The sequence below is a fragment of the Prionailurus viverrinus genome, unplaced genomic scaffold (assembly GCF_022837055.1).
Source record: "Prionailurus viverrinus isolate Anna unplaced genomic scaffold, UM_Priviv_1.0 scaffold_38, whole genome shotgun sequence".
Lineage (NCBI taxonomy): Eukaryota > Metazoa > Chordata > Mammalia > Carnivora > Felidae > Prionailurus > Prionailurus viverrinus.
Window position 1 is genome coordinate 3377004 of NW_025927606.1, and position 25035 is coordinate 3402038.

General features: G+C 67.4%; 1 protein-coding gene across 4 annotated transcripts in view; it reads right to left on the minus strand.

The window, feature by feature from the left end:
- The window catches only part of PIEZO1 (piezo type mechanosensitive ion channel component 1), a 53872-nt gene that overhangs the window by 23536 nt on the left and 5301 nt on the right, over positions 1 to 25035 (minus strand). For all 4 annotated transcript variants that reach the window (XM_047846247.1, XM_047846248.1, XM_047846246.1 and 1 more), the window contains exon 2: positions 4004 to 4099. In XM_047846247.1, coding sequence (XP_047702203.1) covers positions 4004 to 4099 — 96 coding nt within the window. The remainder of the gene's footprint in view (positions 1 to 4003; positions 4100 to 25035) is intronic.

Below are 25035 nucleotides of genomic sequence, written 5' to 3' on the forward strand. Positions count from 1 at the left end.
CCCAGCGGGTGAGACCCCTGGAGTGCCGTGTGAGCACACGCGCCGGGGAGGCCGGGGCCGGCCCTTGCCCACGCTCTGCCCCACCTCACTCGGCTGAGACTCAGAGGGCGCGAGGGGCTCCCGGGGGCGGCCCAGGCAGGACTTGGACAGCTTCGCTGACACTCGTTTCTAGGTCCCTCCCGGCCCCCGACCCTCGGTAGGGCAGGGGTGAGCGGAGGGGAGGGCAGGGTGGGGCCGCGGAGCACTGGGAAGGAGAAATGGAAAATGAACGGAACGTCTGGCGGTCGGCCCTGGCCGGGCCGGCTCTGCTCAGAGCACCCCGCCAAGAGCAGGGGGAGGCCACGGGCCTCCCGTCAGGAGGAGGGGTTGGGCTACCTGTGGGCACCGTGCGGGAGCCTGCGGGGAGCCACCGCTGTGCCCCCCTGCCAGGAGCCTGCAGGGGCGAGGGGCTGAGAAGGCTGAGCTTCCCTGCACGCCAACTCCCCTCTGCCCCGCTCGCCTGGGCAGCCCCTCCCCTGCACACCTAGGAGGTCCCACCAGGAGGCAGTGGGGGAGCACCTGGTCTCCCCCGTGGACGCCCAGGCTGGCCTCGGGCGCTACGGGAGCCGAAGCCTCAAGAGCCAGGCTGCTGGGCTCCTCGCTCACCCAAGAACCCGGGCGACAGAGGGGCGAGCCCAAGGCTCGAGACCCCTGGGCGGGAGGGCGCCCCCGCCCCCGCCCGTCGTCCCGTCCGGCCCCTCCTGGACCTCTGGCAAAGCGCCAGCTGTCACCGCTCCCCTCGTCATCTGCCCCGCCTCATACCTAGTTCACTTCTCGGGTGGGCGCGCCGTGTCCCAGACCACAGGCCACCACCAAGCCAAAGGGGCCAGGGCGCTGGCCGTGGGGCTGTAGCTCCCTGCCAGGTGGGGGCTGGCTGAGCCAGACGTGGGAGGGGCGGGGAGGGGCGGGAGGGGCAGGAGGCCCGGCGCATCCGGCCAACACCACCGACCAACCTGGACAATCTCCCACACTGCCCACCTGAGCTCGGCTCGGGCGGCGGGAGGACGGGGCAGGGGTGGGGGGCGGGCGAGGGGCTCCTGAACCTGCCGGGGGTGGGGTGGGCAGAGGAACAACCCCTGAGGATTGTGAGGTTGGGCCCCGAGAGCTGGGAGCGGGCGGCGAAGGGGCGCCGGGGGGCCCGGCCGCCAGCTCCTGTCCTGGGGCCCGAACGCCACTCGCCCGGCCATTCAAGGCCCGCACACACAGGCCGCGACCCCCACCGTGTCCACGGCAGGGGAGAGGTGCGCAGAAACCACCCACCCTAAAGGACCAGGGGGTCAGGCTCTCCAGGAAGTGGGGCTGGCGGGCTGTGGACCCGGGGGGCAGAGGCAGCCGGAGGGGCTTCCCAGAGGGGGTTTGTACAAAGAATCTGACCCACAGCAGGAATCCCGGGCTTGTGGCCCCCAAAACCGCCCTCATAGCGGCGGCTCCATCCCCCACACTGTGGGGCGTCCCTGCCTTCAGCGGGGAGGGTACCTTGTCGACCGCCGCCTTTCAGCCCTCTGGGCCTTCCTTCCTCACCCACCGACCGCACCCCCAAAGGCCTCCCTCGCACACCCTCTTGGGGCCAGCTGTTGGCAGACGCCCCCTCTCCTGATGGGACCCGGCCCCTGGGTGCACGGGGCTGGGGTGGGGGGGGGACCCTTGGAGCGGCTCCTGGGGATGTTCCAGGAAGTGTGCTAAGAAGCTGGGGGAGGAGCGCCCGCAGTCACACCCAGAAGGCTCCAGAGAGGTGGGGGTAGGAAGGAGACAGGACAGGGGGCACCTCACGAGCCTGAGCCCCGAGCCCTGGGAAGGAAGTTCTTCTCACAGGAGGCGGCAGGAGGGTGACAGGAGTCCCTGGGGACTCACACCGCCATCCACCCCCAGGGAGAGGGCAGGAGTACCTGCAGGGCGGGGCCAGCCCCGGGGAGGGCTTTGTCCTGAGGCGGGACAGGTGTTAAGTCCCTAAATGTGAAGCAGATGGCCCGGCCCTGACCCCCAGGCACAGGGACAGGGGACGGGGCCAGGGGTCAGCATCCTCGGGGCCCAGGCGGCGTCAGACCTTCCGCCAGATGTCCAGCCTCCGAGCCAGCCCTAACCCGATGCCAGGCGCCCCGGCACCTCCCTGCTTTCCTCTCTCCCACTCGGAAAATCCAGGCAGCCTCCCTGCTCCTGAAGGGCCGCTGAGGGTGGACGGATGGACAGACGGAGGTCAGGGAGGAAAGTCTCCGCAGCGCTCTCTACCCCTTCCCCAGTGGACCCCTCCCCCCACTGCCCATCGGGCGGCCCGCGAATACAGGCACTGGCTCCACGGGTGGACGGATGGTGGGCCTGACGGACGGATGGACGGACGGGAGGAAGAGGGGGGCGCCCGGCGGGGGAGGACCTGTGGGAGGTATAGACCCTGCGGCCTGAGCTGGACCAGATGTCACAGGCTAGGGAGGGGTGACTAGCCAGCCTGTAGGGGGCAGAATGACACCTGCCCCCTCCCTCGATGTCCACACCCCAATCCCCGGACCCTGTGAACACGCTTCCTTACGGGACAGAGGGGAACCAAGGCTGCCAAGCAGCCGACCTGAAAACAGGGGCTGACCTTGGATCCCCAGGGAAGGCCAGTGTCACCACAGGGTCCTAATGGTGGACGGGGGCGGGAGGGCCAGAGTCAACGTGACGAGGTGACACTCGACGGGCCGTTGCTGGCTTGGGTGACGGAGGGAGGGGCCGTGGATGCCTCTAGAAGCCGGGAAAGTTGAGGAAACGGATCCTCCCGGGAGCCTCCAGAAGGAAACGGGGCCCGTGACACCGATGCCGGCCCGCGAGGCCCGTGCTGGTCTCCCGACCCCCCGCCCGAGGGACGAGGCTGTGCTCCAGTGGCCCCAAGAGGCTCAGACGCCTCCGAGGCCCGGAAGCAGCCAGCAGCTACACCCGGCGCCTCAGAAGGCGGCACCTGTGGCCTGCCTCCCTTCACGGGTCCTCAGCTGTCACGGCCAACGCGGACCTCGGCCCAGCTGGGGCTACTTTTTCACCCGTCTCTGCCGGGCGCTGGCGATCATGCTGCTGACGGCCTGCTTCTCCCGGGGACCCTCACTCAAGCCCGGGGGCCCGTCCCCCCTCCAGCTCCGAGAGGACCTTCCCACCCACGGGAGGCAGAGCAGCCTGTGGGGCAGGTCCCTGAGCGCTGCCCTCCCTGAACAGCTGGGACAGGTATGGACACTGATGCACGCAGACAGAGGAGGCAGGAGCCCAGGGTGAGAGTTTGGACTCCATCTGTCCCCGTGTCACCTGGCTGCAGGTCCGCACCTGTTCACAGCGGGCCTGCCTGCCCTCCCGCACGGGGCTCCCGAGATGGGGCGACGGCCTTCTGGGATGGCTCCGCGCCGTGAGCCCGCCTCCAGACCCTCCTGTGGGCACAGCCCCTGCCGGGTTCCCCACGTCTGTGTGCCTGGTGGACACAGGAGACTACGTGCCCACCCTCCAGGGGCTCAGGACCCCAGATGGGGCCTCGAGTGCCCAGCTACCCACACGACAGGGTGCCTGGCGATAACCTGAACCCCACGGAGCTCGCGCAGATGGCAAGAGCCTGACTTCGGGGGGTGGGGGCAGGGGCGGCTGGATATAAGGGGTTGGCCGTGGCCTCAACGGGCACAGTGGTTGGGGGGGGGCGCGGGGAACAGGAGAGGGAGCCCGCAGGAAGACGGCCCGTCTCACAGTGCCCGGGAAGCCCCAGGGACAAGGGGGGATTCGTCCAAGACCCCAGAACACACGGCGAGAGAAAAGATTCTGAACTTAGCCAAAGGTCGACAATGGAAAACAACTGAGCTTGGGACCACGCTTCCTTTACCCGGCCGTTGAACTGCCCGGGGCCTCCGGGGAGCACGCGGCACCCCGGCCCCTGGAGGCCCGGCTGGTCCTGTGGACGAGTCCCCCCACCCCACACCCCCCCCCCCCCCCCCCCAGCAAGAGCCACTTTGCAAGCCCTTACCTGGGACGCTGTGCGGAGAGGGGCCCGGGAACCAGGGCAACAGCAGCAGAAACAGCAGGTAGACCAGAGACAGGGCGTTGAAGCGGCACAGGCAGGCTGCAGGGGAGGAGAGGGCGGTCAGCTCAGCCACGCGGGGCGCCCAGCCCGTGCCCCGGACGCCCCCAGACGCCGCCCCCCAAGGATCGCCCTGTAGAGTGCCTCCCAACATCACCCCTCAAACACCATCCTTGACGTCACCCCCAGACACAGCCCCCCAGATGTCACCCCAAACTTCACCCCCAGACACAGCGCCCCAGATGTCACCCCAAACTTCACCCCCAGACACAGCCCCCCAGATGTCACCCCAAACTTCACCCCCACAGTCCCCCAGATGTCACCCCAAACTTCACCCCCAGACACAGCCCCCCAGATGTCACCCCAAACTTCACCCCCAGACACAGCCCCCCAGATGTCACCCCAAACTTCACCCCCAGACACAGCCCCCCAGATGTCACCCCAAACTTCACCCCCAGACACAGCCCCCCAGATATCACCCCAAACTTCACCCCCTAAATATCACCCGGACATAATCCCCCCGACATCAAGCCCCCAACATCATCCCCCCCCAGCCCACTGGACATCCCCGTTAAGCATCGCTCTAACCCCGGGCCTCGGTACGGCCCCCACAGAGCATCCCCCCCAGACGCTGCCTGCTTGTCACCGTGTGAGACCGGCTGCCTCCTTCCACGTGTGAGCAACCTCACTTAGCGTGTGGCACGTCACCCATCGCTCAGGATTCACGCTGTCACACCGTGTCCAGACCACACACGTCACCTGTCGCTCAGAGCACATGTCCACTGTCACGCTGTGTTCCCAAACACACGTGTCACCCGTCAGAGCACATGTCCGCTGTCACGCCATGTCCCCACACATGTCACCTGTCACTCAGCACACACAATGTCACACTGTGTCCTCCTACAACTAGTTCTTTTTACCAACGTCCCATGTTGTGATCCTCTCCCGCAGATGCTGGGGCCTCGTCCTGTCCGCCCGTGTCTCAGGGGCACCGAGGGGTGCCCTCCCCCCACGGGCGGACAGTGACAATGTGGCTGACTTTCGTTCCTTTGTCAAATTCCACAGTTTCAGGTGCACACAGCACAACTGACCTCCGCAGTCAGCGCTCAGAGCCCTAACTCGCGTGCTCGCGGGGACATGCCGGCCACCCCACGGCCTCTCGGCCCCACTTCTCCGTGAGCGGGATCGTGGGGCTCCCAGCCGGCGGCCTGGCTCCTGTCTCCGCCTCTGAGAGCCGCGCGTGTGCCCACGGCCTGTCCCCGCCTTTGCCCTCGACCCCACGCCCTCCACCCGGCACAGCTGGACGCTACCTTGACCGAGGGCGGCCGGGGGGCCGGGGGACCCGGGGCCGGGCCGGGCCCCAGGAACCAAGGCCTGTCAGGGGATGACGTCCTGATGTGGGTGTCGTCGCCAGGGATCGGGGGCCCACTCAGCCTTTCCTGGGGTGCCCGAGAGCGGGCTGGCAGGGCAGGTGGGCACCACCGGAGGGGCCCCCGGGGCGGAGCCGTCCCTGCCGCCCGTTCCTCCACCACCTCCGGTGGCAAGCGGCCCGGGAGGACAGCACAGCCCGCGAGGGCACTGGTGCCTACCACGAATCCGTCCCCTCCTGAGCAACCCGGCCTCGCGGCTCAGACGCGTGTGGCTAAGCCGACGGAGCCCGCTCTATTTCCCACCAGAGGCAGAGTTTACAAGCTGTCCCGGGACCTACTCTCTGTCCCCCCCCCCCCCCACCGGCCCCCAAGCGTGAGCCGCGACCCCGCAAAGACTCGGACGTCCAGGTGGCAGCCGTGTGGACAGCCAGAGCCCAAACAAGCCGACTTGAACTTGCCCATCTGGCTGCACAGACCGCCTCCTGGGGGAGGGCGGGGGGGGGGGGGGCGCAGGGGTGGCATCTGCTCTGGGAAAAGGATAGGCTAGAATAACAGTGCCTGGGGGGGAGGCCACTGACCCGACCTGAGTCTCGTCTCGAGCAGGGGGGCCCCCTGGGAGCGTGGCCAGGTCTGCACCTTCCGGTCACCAGGTGGCGACGGAGATCCCTCCTCCCTGGGGTGGCGGGGGGGGGGGGGGGGGGGCACAGGTCTCCTCCGGGGTCCGTTCTGCCCCCCTTGCTGTTCAGACAGGCCTTAGCTGGAGCCCCTCCTCCTACCCCTGGAGGCCGCGACGAAGGAGGGGCTCCCAGAGAACACAGGCTGAGACACCACCGGGGAACCTGCCGACACGCCCAGGCTTGTGGTCACCAGCAGGGGCTGCGCACACCTCTGCCTGTCCCCTGTCCTCGCCTTGTCCCCAGGCCGGGACCTTGGGCAAGCAGAGAAGCTGCGGGGGAGGGCAGGAGGGGCCGCGGCCTGGGGGGCAGACCCTTGACCGTGCAGCCGTGGGCAGCTCCAGGCCTCTGTTCCCACGTCTGTGTGACGGGGTTCGCACGTCCTGCCTGAAGGGTCATCCGAGGGCCACACTGAACGGAGGACCAGGTGCAGGGCCGGGGTTCGAGTCCGTCCCACCCACCGCTGACTAAGCCCCTCCTATCACCCCAGCCTCGCGGAGGCCCCAGGAACCCCGGGGGGGGGGGGGGTGCTCCAGGTCACCTTCCACACCCGGAGCCGCCCCAAGCCTGGGCACCGCCCCCTCCATCACACACTGGCTGTGGCACCGGCTCGACCAGAAATACGACGTTGTACAGCAAGCGCACATTTTCGTTAAAAAAAATCCATCCGACCCGGCCCAAGAGGCAGGAGGGAACTGCGTTTACGGCAAAGGCTTCTCACGTTCCTCTTTGTGCCCCAAGGGCCGCACTTCCCAGCCCCCAGGTTGTTTCTCTCTCTCTCTGAGCCACGGCGACCCACCACGGCTCCCCAGAGAGGGTGGCACTCGCTCGTCCCAGCCAAGCCATGTCCGTCGTCCCGACACCCCGGCCACCTGCACCCGTCCTCGGCCCCTCCCCCACCACGCGCCCCGTGACCTCCCAGAGGCTCCCCTGCTCCGGCCCCTGGGCACGGGGCCTCGGGTTGAGGCTCCCGGGGGCAGAAGCAGTTTCTAGGGGAGCAGGACCCTGAGGCCAGGACGGCGGAGGCGACGGTGGTGCTTCCTGGATGCGGAGTTTGGGGAAGATGGAAAGTTCTGAGGCTGGGTGGTGGGGACGGCTGCACAGCACGGAGACTGCACCTGAACCACTGCACCGCACGCTTAAAAACGGTTAGGGGCGCCCGGGTGGCTCAGTGGGTTGAGCGAATGACTTCAGCTCAGGTCATGATCTCGCGGTCTATGAGTTCGAGCCCTGCGCCGGGCTCTGTGCTGACCGCTCAGAGCCTGGAGCCTGCTTCCAATTCTGTGTCTCCCCCTCTCTCTGCCCCTCCCCTGCTCATACTCTGTGTCTCTCTCTCACTCTCAATAATAAATAAACGTTAAAAAAAAAAATAAACAGTTAAGATGATCAATTTCATGTTCCGGGTCTTTTTTTTTTTAATATTTATTTTTGAGAGAGAAAGAGAGCGTGAGTGAGAGCACAAGAGGGGGAGGGGCAGAGAGAGGGAGACACAGAATCCGCAACAGGCTCCAGGCCCCCAGCTGTCAGCAGAGCCCGACATGGGGCTCGAACCCATGAACCGAGAGACCGTGACCTGAGCCAACTGAGCCCCCCAGGGACCCCTAATTTTTTTTAAGTCATCTCTACACCCGACATGGGACCTGAATTCACGTGGAGCCTGCTTCAGATTCTGTGTCTCCCTTTTTCTCTGCCCCTCCCCTGCTCGTGCTCTCTCTCTCAAAAATAAACATTTAAAAAAAAAAAAAAAAAAAAGTTGCATGTTCTACCGACTGAACCAGCCAGGCGCCCCTGTGTTCTGTGTCTTTTACCAAAATAAGAAAATAAACATTTGAGTTCAGCGAAGGATGTCAGGAACCAGAACCTGAGGGCCAGGCGGGCCGGGGCCTGAGAGTGTGGGAAACGGCCCCGGCCTCTCCCACGCCAGGCTGAGCAGAAGGAAAAGAATCTCTGAGAAGCTTATCTGCCCGAAGCAGGAAATCGGAGATGGCGAGCCAGAGGCGCGGCCGGTGGGGCACTGCCGGGTGGCCCGGCCCCGAGAGGGACCCACCGCGGCCCCCGAATTCAACACGCGCGATCTGCCCGGCAGAAGGTCCGGTCTGGGCTCCGCAGACAGCCGGGTGGGAGACGGCGTCTCCAGCCACACCGACGAGGCTCCCGGGTGCCGGGAGGTCTCGGCCGGCCGCCCGCCGCAGGGTGCCAGCTCGCAGAGGCCCGGCTGCCGTCCCTCACTCGTCCGCCGAAGCTGGCACCAGGCGGGCGGGTGACGCCGGCCCAGGGGACGTGAGCGGGGGAAAGCCGGGCCCGCTGCCTCCAGTGGGCGGAGTGGCAGAGGGGGCTCGGGGTCCGGGCCGGGCCGGCCACCCTCCCCTGGGAGCAGGGACCGGGGACGGGGCAAGAGGCCAGCAAGGGAGCACAGGCAAACCGGCCTCGACAGCGGAACTCGGGCCAGCGCTCGCGATGCGCTCCGTCCAGAGGAGGACGCAGGCCTCAGAGAGGAAAGGCTTCCGTGGTGGTGGCGACCGGGGCTTAGTTCTGGACTCCTGGCTCCACATCCGGGCCTTCTGGGCCCCTCCGTGCGGCCATCGAGGCTGCCGGGCTGAGTGCCGTGAACGTGGCCTCACTGTGCCTGTGCACGCAGAGGAGGCGGCCTGGAGGAGGTGGCATTTCTTTTGGCCTTGAAGGCCGGCCAAGACTCGGGGAAGGGTGGAGGAGGTGCCTGTCAGCCCCAGAGAAGCAGAGAAGGAAGAACCGGCTGGAGGGACAGGGCCCCGCTCTGCCCAGGCAGCTCCCACCTCCCCAAGAGAGCAGCTCTGGCTGGCCTGTGACCTCATGGGGGAAATATGCCTTTTCCTGAGCCAGGAACAATAGGTTGGGGGTGGGGGGAAGAGAGCCCTGCCCGGCAGGAAAGGACTCCCTCCTGCCAGGCCCCCTCACCCTCGAGCCAGCGCATGCTTAACCCTTTACAGACCCTCACGCAGCCCCGCACAGCCCCGAAGTCCCACCCAGCAAGCGGTCCACCAGACGCTGGGCCTGTGGATGAGGGACGTGGGGTCTCGGCCGGTGCAGGTCAGGAAGGGGAGGGGAGGTTCGGGGCCGATCACACACTGCTCCGCTCACGCCACCCGGAGGCCCACGCTGGGCCCACGCTGCAGATCAGGCTCCCGGGTCTTGGGCCTTGTCCCCTGGGGCTGGCCGGTGGCAGGTGGCAGGAGACTGCCCAGACCTTCCCCACCCCTTCCCTCCTGAGGGAGCCGGAGCTCCGAGCCTCCCCATCTCTAAAGCAGGGTGGACGAGACGTCTGCACGAAGTGGGGGCGGGGGGACGGGCGGACGCTTCACCTGCCGGCAGGGTCCTCAGTGACCCTGCGGGGGGTGTGGCCGGCACCACTGGCGGGGAGGAAACAAACATGGCCAGGCTGAGCAGTGAGCCACAGGCCGGCGACACAAGCAGAGCGGAGCAGGGTGGGAAGGCGGTGGCCGGCGTGGGCACGGGGACCAGGGCTCACGGGCGCCACGGCTGACACGGGGCGGGGGCTCTGACTTCCAGCCACAGCCCACACCAGTGTCACAAGCTGGAAGGACAGTGTCCCAGGGAGAGGCCGAGGGGCCTGGGCGGGGTGGACGAGCCACAGCCAGCACTGTCCCGGGCACCTACGACGGGCAGGATGGCTGCCTCTACTTTGCAGGTGAGGAAGCTGAGGGGCTCCCGGGGACCGGCGCTGACACCCTGCCACTCGGAAACGGTGCAGGCCCAGGTGACCCTCGGTGCAGGTCAGGAAGGGCCGGGGGTGGGGGGTGGGGGGTGGGGGCCGGTGCGGGACCAGCAGGTCTGAGGGGGCAGCTGCGGGCGCAGGGGAGGCCGGGACGGCAGAGGGAGGGGCACTTCCTCCTCTGCGAGCTGTGCCCTGCAGGGGTGAGGCCCTGAGCACCCCGGCTGGGCTGCTGGGTCACAGGGAGAAGGGCTGAGGCCGCCAGCCCAGTGGTCTGGGAGGAAGAGCGCCATGGACAAGCAAACTCGTCCCCACCCCACTCTGGGCCTCGGTCTCCCCCCTGGTGAAAATGGGACCCAAAGGGCCGGGTCTGAAATCTGGTGGCTCTGCCCAGCTCTACGGGAGACAGGCCTCCCTGTGCCCGCGTCCTCGGCTGCTACGTGGCGGGGATCCCGCTGTGCCCCTCCGGGGACCGAGGCAGTGGGCACGGTGCCCAGCACGTGGCAGGAGGGGGCTGGCCGGGCACCGTGGGACATGGCAGCCGGCCGTCCACGCACAGGACTCCTCTTGAGAGAAACAGAAACAGAAACCCGATTCGGGCTCGTAGATGCACAAAAAGTCCCGGAAAGGTCTATGCCCAGTTGCTGTTGTCCTTTGCCCGCGCAGGAGGGTCCTTGGCCCTGGGAGTCCCCCTCCTCTTAGGGAGAACATTCTCACATGTCCTGGACTTGCTCACAAGTGAAGTGACCCCAAAGAGAAAAGCCTGGCGGGAACAGCGTGGAAGGGGACAGACGTGTGACCCGGGCTCTCCTTTCACGCCAGGGGCTGCCGCTGGGCAGGGCCTGAGTCGCCTGAGTCCCCAGGGCACTGTGGCAGCGGGCGGGACTAGACCCGGGGCTCCTGGCCCGGGGCCCACACCTCCAGGCCTGCCATCTGCGGCCAGCAGGGCCAAGCCCCTAGGAGGCCAGGTGGAGCCCAGGGACGGGAGGTCAGAGTCCCAGGTGACAGCCGCCAACCCAGGGCGGGGGTCCTGGTCCCAGCCCCGCCACCCTCCCCCTGCCTGCTGTCCCCCAGGCTGTGCTCACCCTGCCTTACTTGGCTTGGAGGAGAAGCCCGTAACACCCTGCTGGCCTGTGCCAGGGGCGGGCGGGTGGGGGGGGAGGAGGAGGAGGAGGAGGACAGACGTGGCATAAGGGCTGTCCCTTGCCCTCTGCTGGAGCTGCCCGGGTAGCAGGGCCCGCCGGCCTCCACGGCTGCAGCATGTCCCCAAGCTGGGACCAGACCCTGACCCGAGGTGACCAAAGGTTTGGATCTTTCTGGAAGAGGAAGGTGGGGAGGTGGGCCTAGGGCCCGGGAGTGAGCTGGCCCCATCCAAGCATCCGTACCCTCTGGAGACAAGATCTGCGGTCACAGAAAGGCCAGGAAGGCAGGGTTAGAGGTCAGAACCTCGGAGCACAGGGGCGGGAGGGGAGTGAGGACTGTGCCCGCCACACCCGCAGGCCTCCTGGGACCAGGCTCCACTCAGACGCCCCAACACCTGCCCCCCGCCCCCCAGAGATGCTTTCCAGAGTACGCCCCGCAGCACCCCACCCAGAGAGCTCTGCTGAGGGGCCTGGCACTCTGTCCCTTAGCAACTCCAGCACTGGCCACACGCCGGCCGTTGGGGCCTCTGGCCCCCAGAGCGCCACGCGGCCCTGGGGTGGGACCTGCCAGACGCCGCCCCGGGGACAGGGGCACCAGCCACGGGTGGGGTGGGGGGAGAAACAGCCACAGGAGCCCCTCACGGTTTACGAAGTGAAGAAACTCAGGGACCCACCGAGGACCCTCTCCTCTCACAAGAAAAGGCTGGCCTGAAGTCCGCAGAGGGCCTCCCACAGCCTCATGGGGGGAGACACAGGGCACAGCGAGGGTCCCCGCGGGCCAAGGCCAAGAACGCCGTGTTACCTACTTGGAGCCCAGCCAAGAGCCCGGGGCCCCGTGCCGCCGGCCGAGGTTTAATTAGCGTGGGGTCCGGGACACTGGTTTTATGGCTCACCTGACGGCCAGGCCCCTCCCCCTCCGCCACCAGCTCCGTGAGGCTGGCCTGAGGAGGGCCTGGCGGCCACTGAGAGCCAAACACAGAGGGACCCCACAGGAGGGACACCTGCCACGTCCTCACACACAGTCCTCAGGTTGGGGGCGCCTGACGGCTCGCGGCCCAGCTGCCCTCCCAGCCACACGCAGCCCCAGGCGGACAGTGCAGGGCACAGAGGGACAGCATGGGTGGGGGTATGACCTGCATGGTGTCCGGGGACCTGGGGACCCAACAGACACCACAAGAGCCCCCGCCGTGCACGGCAGGCACCTCAAAGCCAGTGGTGGGTGCACGGCGCGGGTGGCCTGGCCTCTACGACCATTCACAGGCCTTCTGACCCCAACGTGTCACAAGTGGGGCCACCTCCTGGCCCCCAGCTCTGGAGCACGTTCCCCTGCCTGGAGGGGGCTCGGCTCTTCCGTGCTTCTCCCCGGGACGCTGCCCAGACACCCACCGAGTGCCCGTTGCCACCAGCAAAGCATCCCTTCACGTCAGACTCAGGTGGCCCCACCCAGGGGCAGGACCTGCGTTTCCTCAGACGTCGTGTTTGTCACGGGCTCTGTTCCCGTGAAGGGTCAGCAGCCGGCCACCCTGCCCAGAGGAACCCTCCAGAGAGGAGGCCGGACTCCAGGCACGGGCGGGGCCGCATTCCACAGGGAGGGACCTCCCGGGAGGCACAGGCCACAGGCTGCAGGTAAACAGCCGGGGGGCGGGGCGCCCAGGAATGGAGTTTAGGGACCGGGCCCCACGCAGCGCCCCCACCCACCTCTGCGAGGACGGGGTTTGGCAACAACCCCCACCGGGGCCACTCGGAGCTCAGGGGCCTGGCCCGGGAAGGGGCCCCAGGGAGGAGCGAGCTGACAACACGACGTCCCCCAGCCGGCGGCTGGCACGCGTGGGGGCTGGCGGGCTAGAGCCCCCTGGGTGGGTCTCCGCACGGGCCAGCCCCGTCCAGGGCCCTCGGCACGTCCTCAGGTCACCACCCTCCCGAGTCCCCACCGCCGAGACTTCCCAGGGACCAGCAGGACATCCTCCAGCCACAGGGAAAGGGGCTCTGCGCGGAGCAGGGCAGACGAGGTGGCCAGGGGCCTGCGCCCGGCGCCCACGTGGAGACCCGGCCCTGGCGGTTCCCTGTGCCCCGCGGGCTCTTTCCTGGACGGCCAACTCACACCCCACAGGTCAGGCGGCCCCTCGGGCGCAGGACCCGGGCAGAGAGCGGGCCGGCAGCTCAGGCCAGGGCGAGTGACACCTGTGACACCCGGAGCTCCGGCTTCGGGTGCCGAGCGGATGTGGCCCGTGGGGTGGGCGGTCCCGGGCCGGCGGGACCTGCTCCTCCGTGACCCGCTGGCATTTCACCCAGAGGGCGGGGGCCGCAGCTGTGACCCTGCCCTCCACGTGACTGAGGGTCTGACGAGGTGTGTGGGGGGAGGGGGTCAGCCGTGGGACCTCTCCTGAGGGTGAGGGGCTACAGGAACCATAGTCCTAACACCCGAGGGGGTCCTGCCCCCCGGTCGCGGCGCCGGTTGTCCGAGTGCGCAGAGAGGCCCCGGGTCTCGGACAAGTCCCGATGCCCTCCGGCTGGCTGACCCCAGGGTCCAGAGGCCTCTCGGGCTGAGCAGACTACGGCAGACAGGGTTTGATGGCGAGCTCCGGGCGACGGAGACCCCGCGGGCGCCGCACCCCCGACCGCCCCGGATCCCGGGCTCGCTGATGACTGACCTGCCCCTACAGGAGTGCCCGACGTCACCAGGGCCACACCACACAGGGGACCCCGAGCCATGCACCTGTCCCTGGGCCACCCGGCGCCTCACACGGGCAGAACTCACCACCCAGCAGAGACTGCCAGATGGGGGGCCGCTCCCCCGGTCTCGACAACAGCCCCCCCGGAGCCGCTGAGGCCCGGTCCTCCGTGCGGATGCCAGAGGGGACCATGGAGCTCCAGGAGACAGGGCGGCAAGGGTCCACACCCGCCACAGACCCCAATAATAAATACACTCGACCCGGCCCATCGTGTGTCAGGCTGTCATGAGCCCAGGGACGTGCGGAGGGCACGGGGGCCAGAGCGCCGCCTCCAGGGGCCCAGTCTCCTGGGGACAATGGTGGACACAAAGGAACAATGAATGAGTCAATGAGAACAAGTCTGGTGGGAGCCAGCAGGGAGGGGCTGCTGGGACTGGCCTCCAGGAAGCCCTCCTCTTGGGGGCAGGGGGGACCCGGGCTCGGAGATCCCACACAGGATGATCCACTGCAAAGGCCCTGAGGTGACCACGCTCACAGGAGACCCAGAGGAGGGCAGCGTAGCACCCCAGGAGACCGCGTCCTCCCACAGCCCCAACCAAGGCGGCCGTGTTTTCCTATCAGGTCCTTGTCGGGCCAACATTTAGCGTAACCCATCTAGAGAGTGGGGGTCCTTAAGGTAGGGGTCCCAGCGCAGGTTCTCAAGCTCACCAGGTCACGAGGGGCCGGGCCCCGCGGTCGGTGCTGGACCGGAGTCTCTGGGGACTGGGACGTGCCCCGCAGACCCAAGGCCCGCGCTCCAGAAACTGCCTGGTGAACTGAAGGACCCAGGGTGTCCTTCCTCCAACCCAGGAATGTGACTGCATCACAACCCGGCGGCCGTCCTGTCTTTGGAGGCAGCACCCAACCTCACAGCGTGACCTGGGACCACCCTTCAAGGACAATGACCTTCTGCTCCCTGCATGCTGGGGTCCCTTATCCTCTGGCCTCCGGCCGCTCTCCTGCAAGTGCCTTCTCCCCACAAACCCCAGGACGGCATCCACTGCACGGACGGCCGCCGCAGCCAGGCCCACGGACAGCCCGGGCTTCAGAGGAGTCTCTGGGCCGCTTACCGCCTTCCGGAGGCCACGCCAGCCTTTCCAGATGTGGGGGTCCACCCTGGGCAGACCAGGTACCCGCATCTCCTCCCCAGCTCTGGGCCCAGGACCCAGGGTTGGGGCACTGACTCAGAGCCCCACCCCGTGACTCAGCCAGCCCACGGCACCCCGAGTCTCGGCCTGTCCGGCGTGGCTCGTGCGCACGGCCGCAGAGTCCGGTTGGCCCTGCTGGGGGGGCCCTTCCCGGCAGGAGAGAGGAATGCCTTCTGGCCACCTCCTGTTGGCAGGCAGGTGGGGGGCGGGGTGGCTGGCCAGGTGAGAGGCGGGGGACGCAGGCCCTTCGGAGCCCGGCCCTCCCCGGGGCTGAGGGAACTTGGGGGGCAGCACCGGAGGCTGAGGAAGGGGGCTGTTGTCACGTCTGTGTACTTCAGCAGGGGACCGTGTCAGGTCCTGGCTCCACCCCCTCCGCTCTGTCCCCCGGTGTCCCCTTTGTGAAATGGGGCACCGACGGGCATTTGTGCCGTGACCACCTTTCTCCCCAGCCGACGCCCGCCCAGCTCGGGGCCCGTCTCCAGAAGGCACCACCCTCGTGAGCGAGTGCCGGGCCCGCGGCGACCCTGATATGTTATCTGCGCCCTGGATCAGGCAGGGAGGTCAGGGGCTGTGCCAGCTGTCAGGGCGCCTGGCGATGTGACGAGACACACACACGCGCCGTGCGCAAAGCAGCACACCTGCGCGGTCGAGTGCCTGGTCGGGAGGGTTGGGACCGGGCCTTGGGGGCCGGGCGTGTGGTGGTTTCCACCTCAGCCTGGCCAAGCTGCGGGGAAGGTTTGCCTTCCGAGGATTCACGTTGAACCCTAAGAGCAGCAGGTGACCCTCCAGGAGGCAACTAGAGCCAACCGGATGAAAGCCGTAAGAGCACAGAGCAGGCCCCTGGGAAAGAAGGCGCTCTCCAGGGCTGCCCTGTGGAATGCGGACTGGGGATTGCCACTTCCTCTCTTGCCCGAAGTCCCAGCCGGCCGCGTGCCCCACGGCCGCGCCAGCCAGTTCCCGGAGCAAACGGGTTCCTCTCTCGCGTGTCTGCGCACGGGCACATCGGTGCTCCTGTGGGATGTCACATCCGTCTGCGTCCCACTGGTCCCGTTGCTCTGACGGACCCACCTGGTACTGACAGTCAGCACCTGTCTCTGCAGTCCGGGCCCAGGTGGCCGCAGGCTTGGGAGGACAGGGTGCCGGGGCCCCAGGAGCTCTCTGGAAATTCAACAAGCTCGTGAAATGACCGAGGGAAAAATCAACACGGTCCGCTCATAACAACCGGCCCAGCCCCACCCCCAGGAAGCCAGCCTCCGGAGCAGGGACCCAGCCCCCACTGCCCCGAGCGTCCAGGCACAGGACGCGAGCACTGGGGCTCTCCCCGGCCGGAACCCGGGCCGCAAACACTCCCTTGAGTCGCCTGCATTGTGAGGTGTGTCCACAGAGAAGCGCCCAAGGTCCGTGCCGCCCGCCAGCGCGGGGTCCACAGGGTGGACGGCGCGGAGTACGGGGCCCGTGGCTCATTTCCCTGCGATCCTCTCCCTCCGCCAGCAAAAACACGCTTGGGATTCAGGATATCCTTCCAGAAAGAGCCACTTTGGAGCTCCAGAATCCCATCAGGGTCATTTCCAAGGGGACATTCCTGCAGCCATCTGGGGCCGGAGAGAACAAAAGCACACTGGCCGAGGGGCGGGGGCCCGAGCTCCCGAGGGGCCAGATGCCAGAGGCCCCGGGGGAAGCAACGGGCGTCCCTGGAACCCCCTGCCCCTCCCCCATCCGTACGCCAGATCCCCGCCAAGCGCCAAGCACGGTGTGTGCCAGCAGCTCGGCCGAGGCAGGGCTGGCCTCCCCGCACAAGCCCTTGGTGGAGGGAGGCCCCACTGCGGCCCGCTCCCGGGGGAGGGAAGTCACAAGCCAAGGCCCCTCAGACAGTGAGTGACAGCAGCAGGCGGGACCGGGCCCTCCTGGCCTAGCTGCGGACCGCCCGTCAGGCCCGGCTCCCCCGCCGCATGCGAGACGGCTGTGCCCTCAGCCCCGGCCCGGCTCCCCCCCCCCCGCCCCCAGCTCAGTTCAACGGGCCCCCAGACTGAGGCCTGAAGTTCCGTGCGGTCGTGGGGCAGGGCCCGGGGCCGGTCAGTGTCACCGCCCCGCCAGCCTCGGATGGCGGTCAGCACCGACTCCTGGTGACGGAGTACACTCCCCAGACGAGAGGAGAAACGATTAAGTGGCCACTTTGAGAGCGGACGGCGCAGCTCCCCATGCCCTGGGGGACACAGCGGGTGGGGACGGGGCAGGCCTGGCTGAAGCTATATGTTCAGTTCCTGGAAAAAGAGGGACACGCTGCCGGCTCACCCACGGCATCCTGTTTTTATGGAAACTAATCTAATTCCGAACGGCGCAGCAGGCAGCGGACATGCAAGGGGGTCCCGGGAGGCCGCGGCGAAGGGGCTCCCGTGGCCCGGCGCGGTGGGCACGGCCACCCTCTGCCAGCGCCACTCCCGAGGGTCAGATCCCCCCGCCCCGGGGGAGGCCGGGGACGGCGGGTCCTTCCTGGCAGTGAGAAAGAAGCAGGCCGGCTCCCGCCCCCCCTCCACCCCGTCTCGGCCGGACTCTGTCGCAGGAAGGCTGCCTGGGGCAGACAGATGTCACCGTGGGGCTCCCGCCCACGACACGCAGGTCAGACAGTACCAGAGATGCCACAGCCTTCGGGGACCTCCTCCCGACCTGGCAGCCCGATGGCTTCGGGCCCGAGGCTTTGGAGTCCCCACAGCCTTGGCTCTAAGTCTGTGCCCGTGTGGCCCCTGAGCCTCAGTGTCCGCACCTGCTCGAGGGGGACACCAACCCCACCCACGAGAGGCTGCCCTGCGTGACACCCGGAGTAAAGCGGCCGGCCCTTCACTAGCACCGTCTGCTGGGTTCACACGACATGTGCCTGCTGACGCCCACCCGGGGTCCGGGCTCCAGCCGGACACTGACGGGAGACTCGGCCACCTGCCCGAAGCCGCGAAAACCGGGACCGGGCCTTACTTCCCGCTGCCCACCACAGCGACCTGACCGCCCTTCCAGGCTCCTCCAGCTCCTCAGGGTCAGGGCTGAACCTCTGGGCTACGCTGGCTCCAGGGGGCCTGAAGGCACACGTCTACAGGGCACGGGCCGGCCCCGACCCCAGGCTGCCGCAGAGTTCCCACTCACACACAGAAGGGACGTGCGTCCCCGCGGGCCTCCCCCAACTGCCCCTCGGAGGCCCAGCGAGCGGGTGGCCCAGGGAAGCCCGAGACGGGGCCGGGCGGGCCTGCCGGCTCCTCCCGCACTCACGGGGCACCCGGCAGGCCCGCGGAAACCTACTCTTCCTGCCTCATCCAGGGAGGGGACCACGTGGGGAGGTCCCCAAGGCCGAGGACATCCCCGCTCACAAGCAGACATGATCTCCTCTGGCCGGGCCCCTCCCCGCTCCCACCGCCAGCCAAGCGCACACATTTCCACCCTCACAGGGACCAGCCTGACACCTGTCCTCTGGGCCCTGACGCCAGCCCCACGCCGCGCCCCTCCGACCGGTCACAGGGCCCCAGAGCCGACCTCCCGCTCCCATCGTTTCCAGCTGTGGGACCGGGAGTCTGCTCATCCTCTTTCAGGCTGATTCTTTGGCTGACGCCTCGGAGGGTCCGTGAGGACGGGGGGCTTGGGGTTCACGGCGGCCACGCAGGGCACAGCCGTCTTGCTCGTCCATCACCAGCCTGGAACCACACCCTCAGAGCGGGGAGCTGCCTCAGGGGGCCCGGCCCTCTGCCCCGGGGCTCCAGCCGAGGCTGGTGCGGGTCCCCAGAGTCCAGAGGCCGGGGAGCCTCCTTCTGGGAGGGCACCAGAAAACTCCCCGGCCGCCAGCGCTCTGAGGGGACGGAGGAGGAACTGTCAGGATGGGCGCCCCGCCCCCCAGCACAGGCTCCACGCGGGGGCAGAGACGCACCTGCCCGGACCCGGGCCGGGACGCTTCCCGAGCTGGGAAGGACCCTCCTGCCGGCGGCCCACGAAGTCAGCCACGAGGTTGTCCCCGCTGCTGTCCTGGGGGAGCGCCCACCAGCCCGTGACTCGGCCAGACCAGCAGGTTCCACTGTCCCCACCCAAGGGGACAGCAGCCCCAGCAGCCACCGCCTCGGCTTCGGGACGTCCCCGAGCTGCCCCACATTCCTCCCTGGTGAGAGCACAGGCGCCCTGCGGGGCTGCAGGGAAGAGGTCCCTCGCCGGAGCGCTCGGCCCCCGCAGCTGCACCCTGGACGGCCCGCGGGATGTGGTGGGGCGTGGGCCGCTCAGGGAGCCGCGGTTCAGAGGCCCCGCCCCACCCGTGCCGGGGCAGCGAGGGCTCGGGAGGGGCGGCCAGCTCAACGAGGTCCCGGGGCCCACGTCGCCCGGTGAGTCACCCTAAGGGCCACCGGCTGAGCCAGGCAGGTGCTGACCTTACGACTGGGGCAGAGGGAGGCCCCCGGAGGGCAGGGCAGCCCCACAAGGCCTCCCTGCAACACACCAGGTAGGTCTGCTCTGCTTCTCAAGGCGAGGAGCTCGAGGCTCAGAGACGCTGTGGGACGTGTCCCAGGGCGCCCAGCAGCAGGGCCAGATTTCGGGCCAGCACAGAGAAGCTTCGCCGGGCATTTCTCCTCCCACGGTCTCCGTTCCACAGGCACCTACGTGTGGCCTCATGAACCAGTGGGGCTTTCTTAATATTTATTTATTTTTGAGAGAGGAGACAGCATGTGCGCACATGAGGGGGGGACGGGCAGAGAAAGGAAGAGGGGAGAGAGAATTCCGAGCAGGCTCCACGCTGTCATCACAGAGCCCGAGGCGGGGCTCGATCCCACGAGCCGTGAGACCCCGACCTGAGCCAAAATCAAGAGTCGGACGCTTCACCCACTGAGCCCCCGGGCGCCCCTAAACCAGTGGTTCTGAGGACTCTTGCTGCGGGACACACACACTCGACCTGAACCCCAGCACGGCTGTACCCGGGGTCGCCCCAGGGACAGTGTTCAGGACCGGCAGAGGGCAGCTGAGGTCCCAAGGCAGCCCCAGGGGGCCCTCCGCTCTCCATCCGCACACAGAGCAGGGGGGAGACAGGACACAGATTCACGGAAGTGCCAGGAGCAAGTACGAACAGGTGCTGCCCGGGGTCGTCCCGGTGGGAGGCCCAGTCCCCGCACGGCCACTAGTGTGACAGGGAGAGAGAGGACCAAACAAAACAGGCAGAGAGGGAGAGGCGAAAATGCAGACCCTGGAACACTGCTGGGAGCGTCTGACCGCAGCAAACCCCCTCGGGGGTAGGTTTCCTCTTAAGAATGTGACAGACGGCACGGAGTCCCCTCAGGTCCCCTCAGGAATCTGACAAAAGACCCGACTAGACACAAGGAGTGGACGTAAAACGTGTGACCCACAGGGAACGAACGATGTGGCCACGGACCGCCCCTCGCCCGATGGAATCGAGCCAACCGGAGAGGACAACCCAGCATCCGGGCCATCTAGCCAATGGGGGTGGGACCCGAGAAGGAACGAGGGGAGGGGGGCGACCAGAACCCTGTAGGTCAAGGCCCCCGCCTACAGTCCCGGCTCTCACCTTCGACCGCCCCCTCCGTAGAGACCCTTCCTCACTGTTCCTCCGTCCTGATTCTACTCTGCCTGCGGCTCGTTGACCTTGTGCCCACCTCTTCATGCTTCGAGGTGGGTGGCAACGAACCCCGGGGACCGAGGTAAAAAATCCTGCACTAGGGTGACTCAGCCCTACCTCGGGGCCTTGCCACGTGCCGGCAACAACGCCTGGAGACGCAAAGGGAGACTCAGCGGCTCCTGACCCTCGCGACGCCTGGGGTGTCCCCCAGGCTGGAGAACATGGTGCGGCCGGCCTGGCCCAGAAGCTTCTCAGGCCTCCTATGGAGACAGCGATCTCCACGCCATCCGCGTGGGGGGCCGGGGTCTCCACTCAGAGCGAGCCTTCAGAGGAGCCCGTCCCCTCTGGCACGTGCACGTGACTCTGCTTCCAATTCTTGTCCCTTGCTCGACACACAGGGAACCTAGGGGTACAGACCGAGTGGACAACATGCCCTCTGACAGAGGAGAGCAGGGAGCCATGTGGCAAGCGCTCTGCCCGGCCATTTCGGGGGAGACAGGGAGGGGGGAGTGCGTGGCAGGGGTCTGGTGTATGGAGTGCGGACCCCTCCCCGTGCGGCCTCACTCTGGAAGGCCTGAGGACAGCCCCTACCCCGTAGGGTCTCCACCCACAGCCTCGGAGGGCAGGACCGATGGGCCGGGAAGAGGAAGGCCCAGCGTCCCCCCAGTTTCCTCAGGCACAGGACACAGAGACACGGGATCCGTGGCTCACCCCCCCCCCCGCCCCCAACGTCCAGGATTCTGCGTGGAGCCAGCCCCCGGCCAGACGAGGCTCCTGCACGTTGTTCCCGTGCTGGCTGGAGTCATTCTGTCCACGGGAGGTCACACTGTCCACGGCCAGGAAGGGACCTGGAGCAGGAGGGTCCTTGCCGAGGTCAGAGCAACAAGGGCCCGCAGCCGAAGAAAGAAACCGTTCGGTCCCGAGGACCCCGTCTGGTGCCAGTCCTGGGCCCACGGGGCCCCCCCCACCCCCACCCCGAGCCCCTGCCCCTAACCATCCTGACCATCTCACCCCGGGCTGGTGAGGTCTGCCTGCAGGACCGTGTCGATCCACGGCATGGGGCCACAGGGACTCCCGGGTGGCCGGTCTGTGGGGAAGACGCGCGAGGACCTCACGGGGCCCCCGGAGGACCAAACAGGGCGTGCTGTGTGCGACACTTACGGCCCTGAGCCTTCCTGCCCTGTCCCGGACTCGACCCATGAGGCCAGGGAGATCGTCCTGGGGGGGGGAGTCGGTCGGGAGAAGGAAAACCATGCAGTGCACGCAGGCGTCCGCTGCATCCTGGGAACACGGGCCGGCGGGCCCGGACAGTCACGTTCACCGTCACTTTCACAACAGGCCGGCCAGGGCAGCGCGAGAGGCCCGGCCACGGAAGGCGGCCCCTGGAGACGGGCACGGGGGCCCCGGGGGAGGCTTGGGCAGGCACGCGAGGGGCGAGCACAGCAGGAGGTGCACGAGGAGCAGCGGGAGACGAGTCAGGACACGGGTCAGGACACGGCCGAGAAGCCTGCCACGTGGCCGGCGCCCAGGCCGCGGCCACAGCACGCACGACGGAGGTGGGAAGCTGACCACATAAACAGAGCACGGCGCGAGCTACCAGGGCTTGGAATTACAAACGCCGGCTCTTCAACAGACCTCGTCAGGGGCATGATTAGAGTCGGCAACCGGAGGCAGGGAAACCGACCAAGACCTTAGAATCCAGGCCCGCAAAGAACAGCCGCAAGTCAAACGTAAAAGACCCGCAACCCAGCGTTTTCAAGCAGGTGACTGTCAGACGCACGTCACAAACGGAGACCTCGAAGGTGAGGGGCACCGTGTCGTGTCAGGGCGGCGCGGTCCAAAGCCACGGGACCCACGTCACGCCCTCGAAGCGGGGACAGCCCGAGGTCAGCACGCGCTGGCGAGGCCGCCCGGCCCGGGATGGGCACCACGAAACGCCGGGACGGCGGCGGCTTCCCGGAGGCACCCACCGCCCGTGCCCCGCCATCCCACCTCCGTGTGCGCGAGCGACCGTAACCCACTCGGAGCAGAAAGACGGTGGGGTGGGGGGCGTCCACGTCGGGGACCAGCGGACGGAAGCAACGACCGGTGCCGGGCCGCACTCGCACAGCGCAGGCGGTCCCGCCGACGTGAGCCCCAAAGGCAAGCAGAAGTAACCTGGGGGGCAGAGGTCAGTCGTGGGGGGTGACCGCCAAGTGCCTCTGGCACAAGCACCAGCTTGGTGGGGGGGCGCTCGCGTGACCCGTATTCAACTGTCAAACGCACCGGACGGACACTTAAGCTCGCGTCCTTGGTCCCATGACGCCTCAGTGAAAAACACAGGCGTGGACCAAGGACCGTCCTCCGCTGGGGCCCCGTCTGGACCCGCGAAGCCGGCCACGGAGCAGGCTCTCCAAACATACTTGCCGAGTGAAAGACCGAAAGATGGTGGCAGTGACCAAGCCCCTGGGGAAGGGCAGCCACAGGCACGTGGGGGCCAAAGGAAAGGACGGGCGGGGCCTGGGGCGAGATCCGCCCCAGGAACGGGGGAGACACGCGTGATGCACTAACAGGCCGAAGGCACGGGCCCGAGGGTCGCGGCTCCAGGGCGGGCCGACCTGTGCCAACGGCCACTCTCCCTCCACGGCGGCACCCCCAGGGCCCCATGTCACGAGTGAACACCGAAGTCGGAGAGATGACACAGAGGTCCGTGCGCAAGTGACCGGTCAGCGGGAGGGGCGGCCACACAGCCTCAGGGTCGGGGCCAAGGAACAAGGTCTGTAGCCCAGGGGACAGTTCAGGAGGGGGCAGGCTGCCGGCCGTGAGGGTCTGCACCCGTGAGGGCGGCTTGTAGGCCACGTCCCAGCTGCACCTAGACTGGAAGTCACAAGGCCACACGTGCCAGCCTGCCAGGAGGAGCCCAGCACCTCAGCGCGGGTGACCGCGGCCAGCCTGGGCAACGTGCTCCTTTGGGGAGTGTGAGAAGACCCCCCCACCCCCATCCAAGGGAGACAGACCTGCCTCGGTCCACAGACCGGCCCTCGGGAGTTGTGCCCTCCCCCGCCGGCCACCGCACGCAGGAAAGGAGAACAGAGAGAGACAGAGACCAGCTCGGCGGGGCCCCGGGATGGACCGTGTGGTTTCCCCTTAAAACCCCCTTTAAGGGTGTTACAGTGGTGAATTCTTTCTCGTTCCTTTATTTATTTTGAAAGAGGGAGAGCAGGGGAGGGGGCAGAGGGAGAGAGAGAGAGAGAGAGAGAGAGAATCCCAAGCAGGGATGGGGCTCAAACCCACAAACTGTGAGATCCTGACCTGAGCTGAAATCAAGAGTCGGACACTCAGCCAACTGAGCCCCCCAGGCGCCCGGTGAGGTGTTGCTTTAGACGCTGTTTCAACCATGAACAGAAATCAGTGAGCGGGGCGGGGGTGGAAACGCCCTCACAGAGGCAGGACTGGACCCTGGGCTCAGCCGACAGTCACGGGCCCTGCTGATTCCAGCGGATGACAGATCAAGACTCCTCCTCAGGGGCCACTGGGGACCCCCCGCCTGGCCCTCCCCTGCCCTGCCCCTCTGTACCCCCCCCCCCCCCCCGCCGCCGTCCACGAGGCCCCTGTCCCTCCTGCGGAGCCGGCTGGCTCTAGGGCCATCTCAGCCGCCGCTCCGCTGGCAGAGGAAACCACAGGAGGCGGCTGAGGCGGCCTGGTCCCTCTTTAGCCTGAGCCCGAGGAAGGAGCAGTGGCCTGGCTATATATACTCGGGGAGAAAACCAGTGTGCAGGTCGAGCCTGGTAAACAGCTAGCCCGTTGGAGGGAACCTAAAAATACTCCCTATAATTATGTTATTAAAACACACCAGAAAAATCGACCCACCCCACTCAGCAGAGTCCCCGCGAGACGGCTGCACGGAGGCAGGAGGCCACGCACGTCGGCCTGAGGCCGGCCTGGCGTCACCCAGGGGCCGGGCTGGGCTGGCCCGGGCGCTGCCCCACGGCGCAGGGCGGCTGGCCTCGGCCTCATCTGCCGGGGGACGAACAGAAGCCCCTGGGTCCCCATCCCCTCCTCTGTCCTCACACCTGAGGACAGCACCGATGTGGTCCCGGAGACCTGGGAGCAGCCCGGACTCCCAGAGCAGGGGCCACAGTAACTGAGGGACTCCCTGATGGGGAAGGACGGAAGGGGAGACTGAGTCACAGTGCTGCGCGGCCGCCGCGAAGGACCTGCTCGTGCTTGGACGAGAGCAGACAGCACACTGCCTGGTGGCTTCCCAGGCTCAGACGCCAAGGGCACTTTACCTCATCTGACTGAAATTTCACCGTTTCAGGGAAAGCATTCATCTATTACTTGTGTAATGAAAACGAAGCAGGAAATCAAAACGGGGAGGCTCCACCTCAACCGTGCACTCCGCAGTTTCCACCCCCACCTCCTACCAGCCGCCATCAAGGGATTAGAGCCTAGAAAAGACGCCCCCCCCCCCGCCCCCCCCCCCCCCCCCCCCCCCGTCCTCCAGGCCGCGGCTCAGCTCCTTCCAGACAGGTGCCCCCTCCCCAGCCTGGCCGCCAACTTCTCTCCCCAGCAGGTGCTCAGCCCCCAGCCCAGCCTCGGCTCTGTGCCGTGTTGCTGGGGGGTGCATCCTACAGGCGTTATTTGGGGGCTCCGTT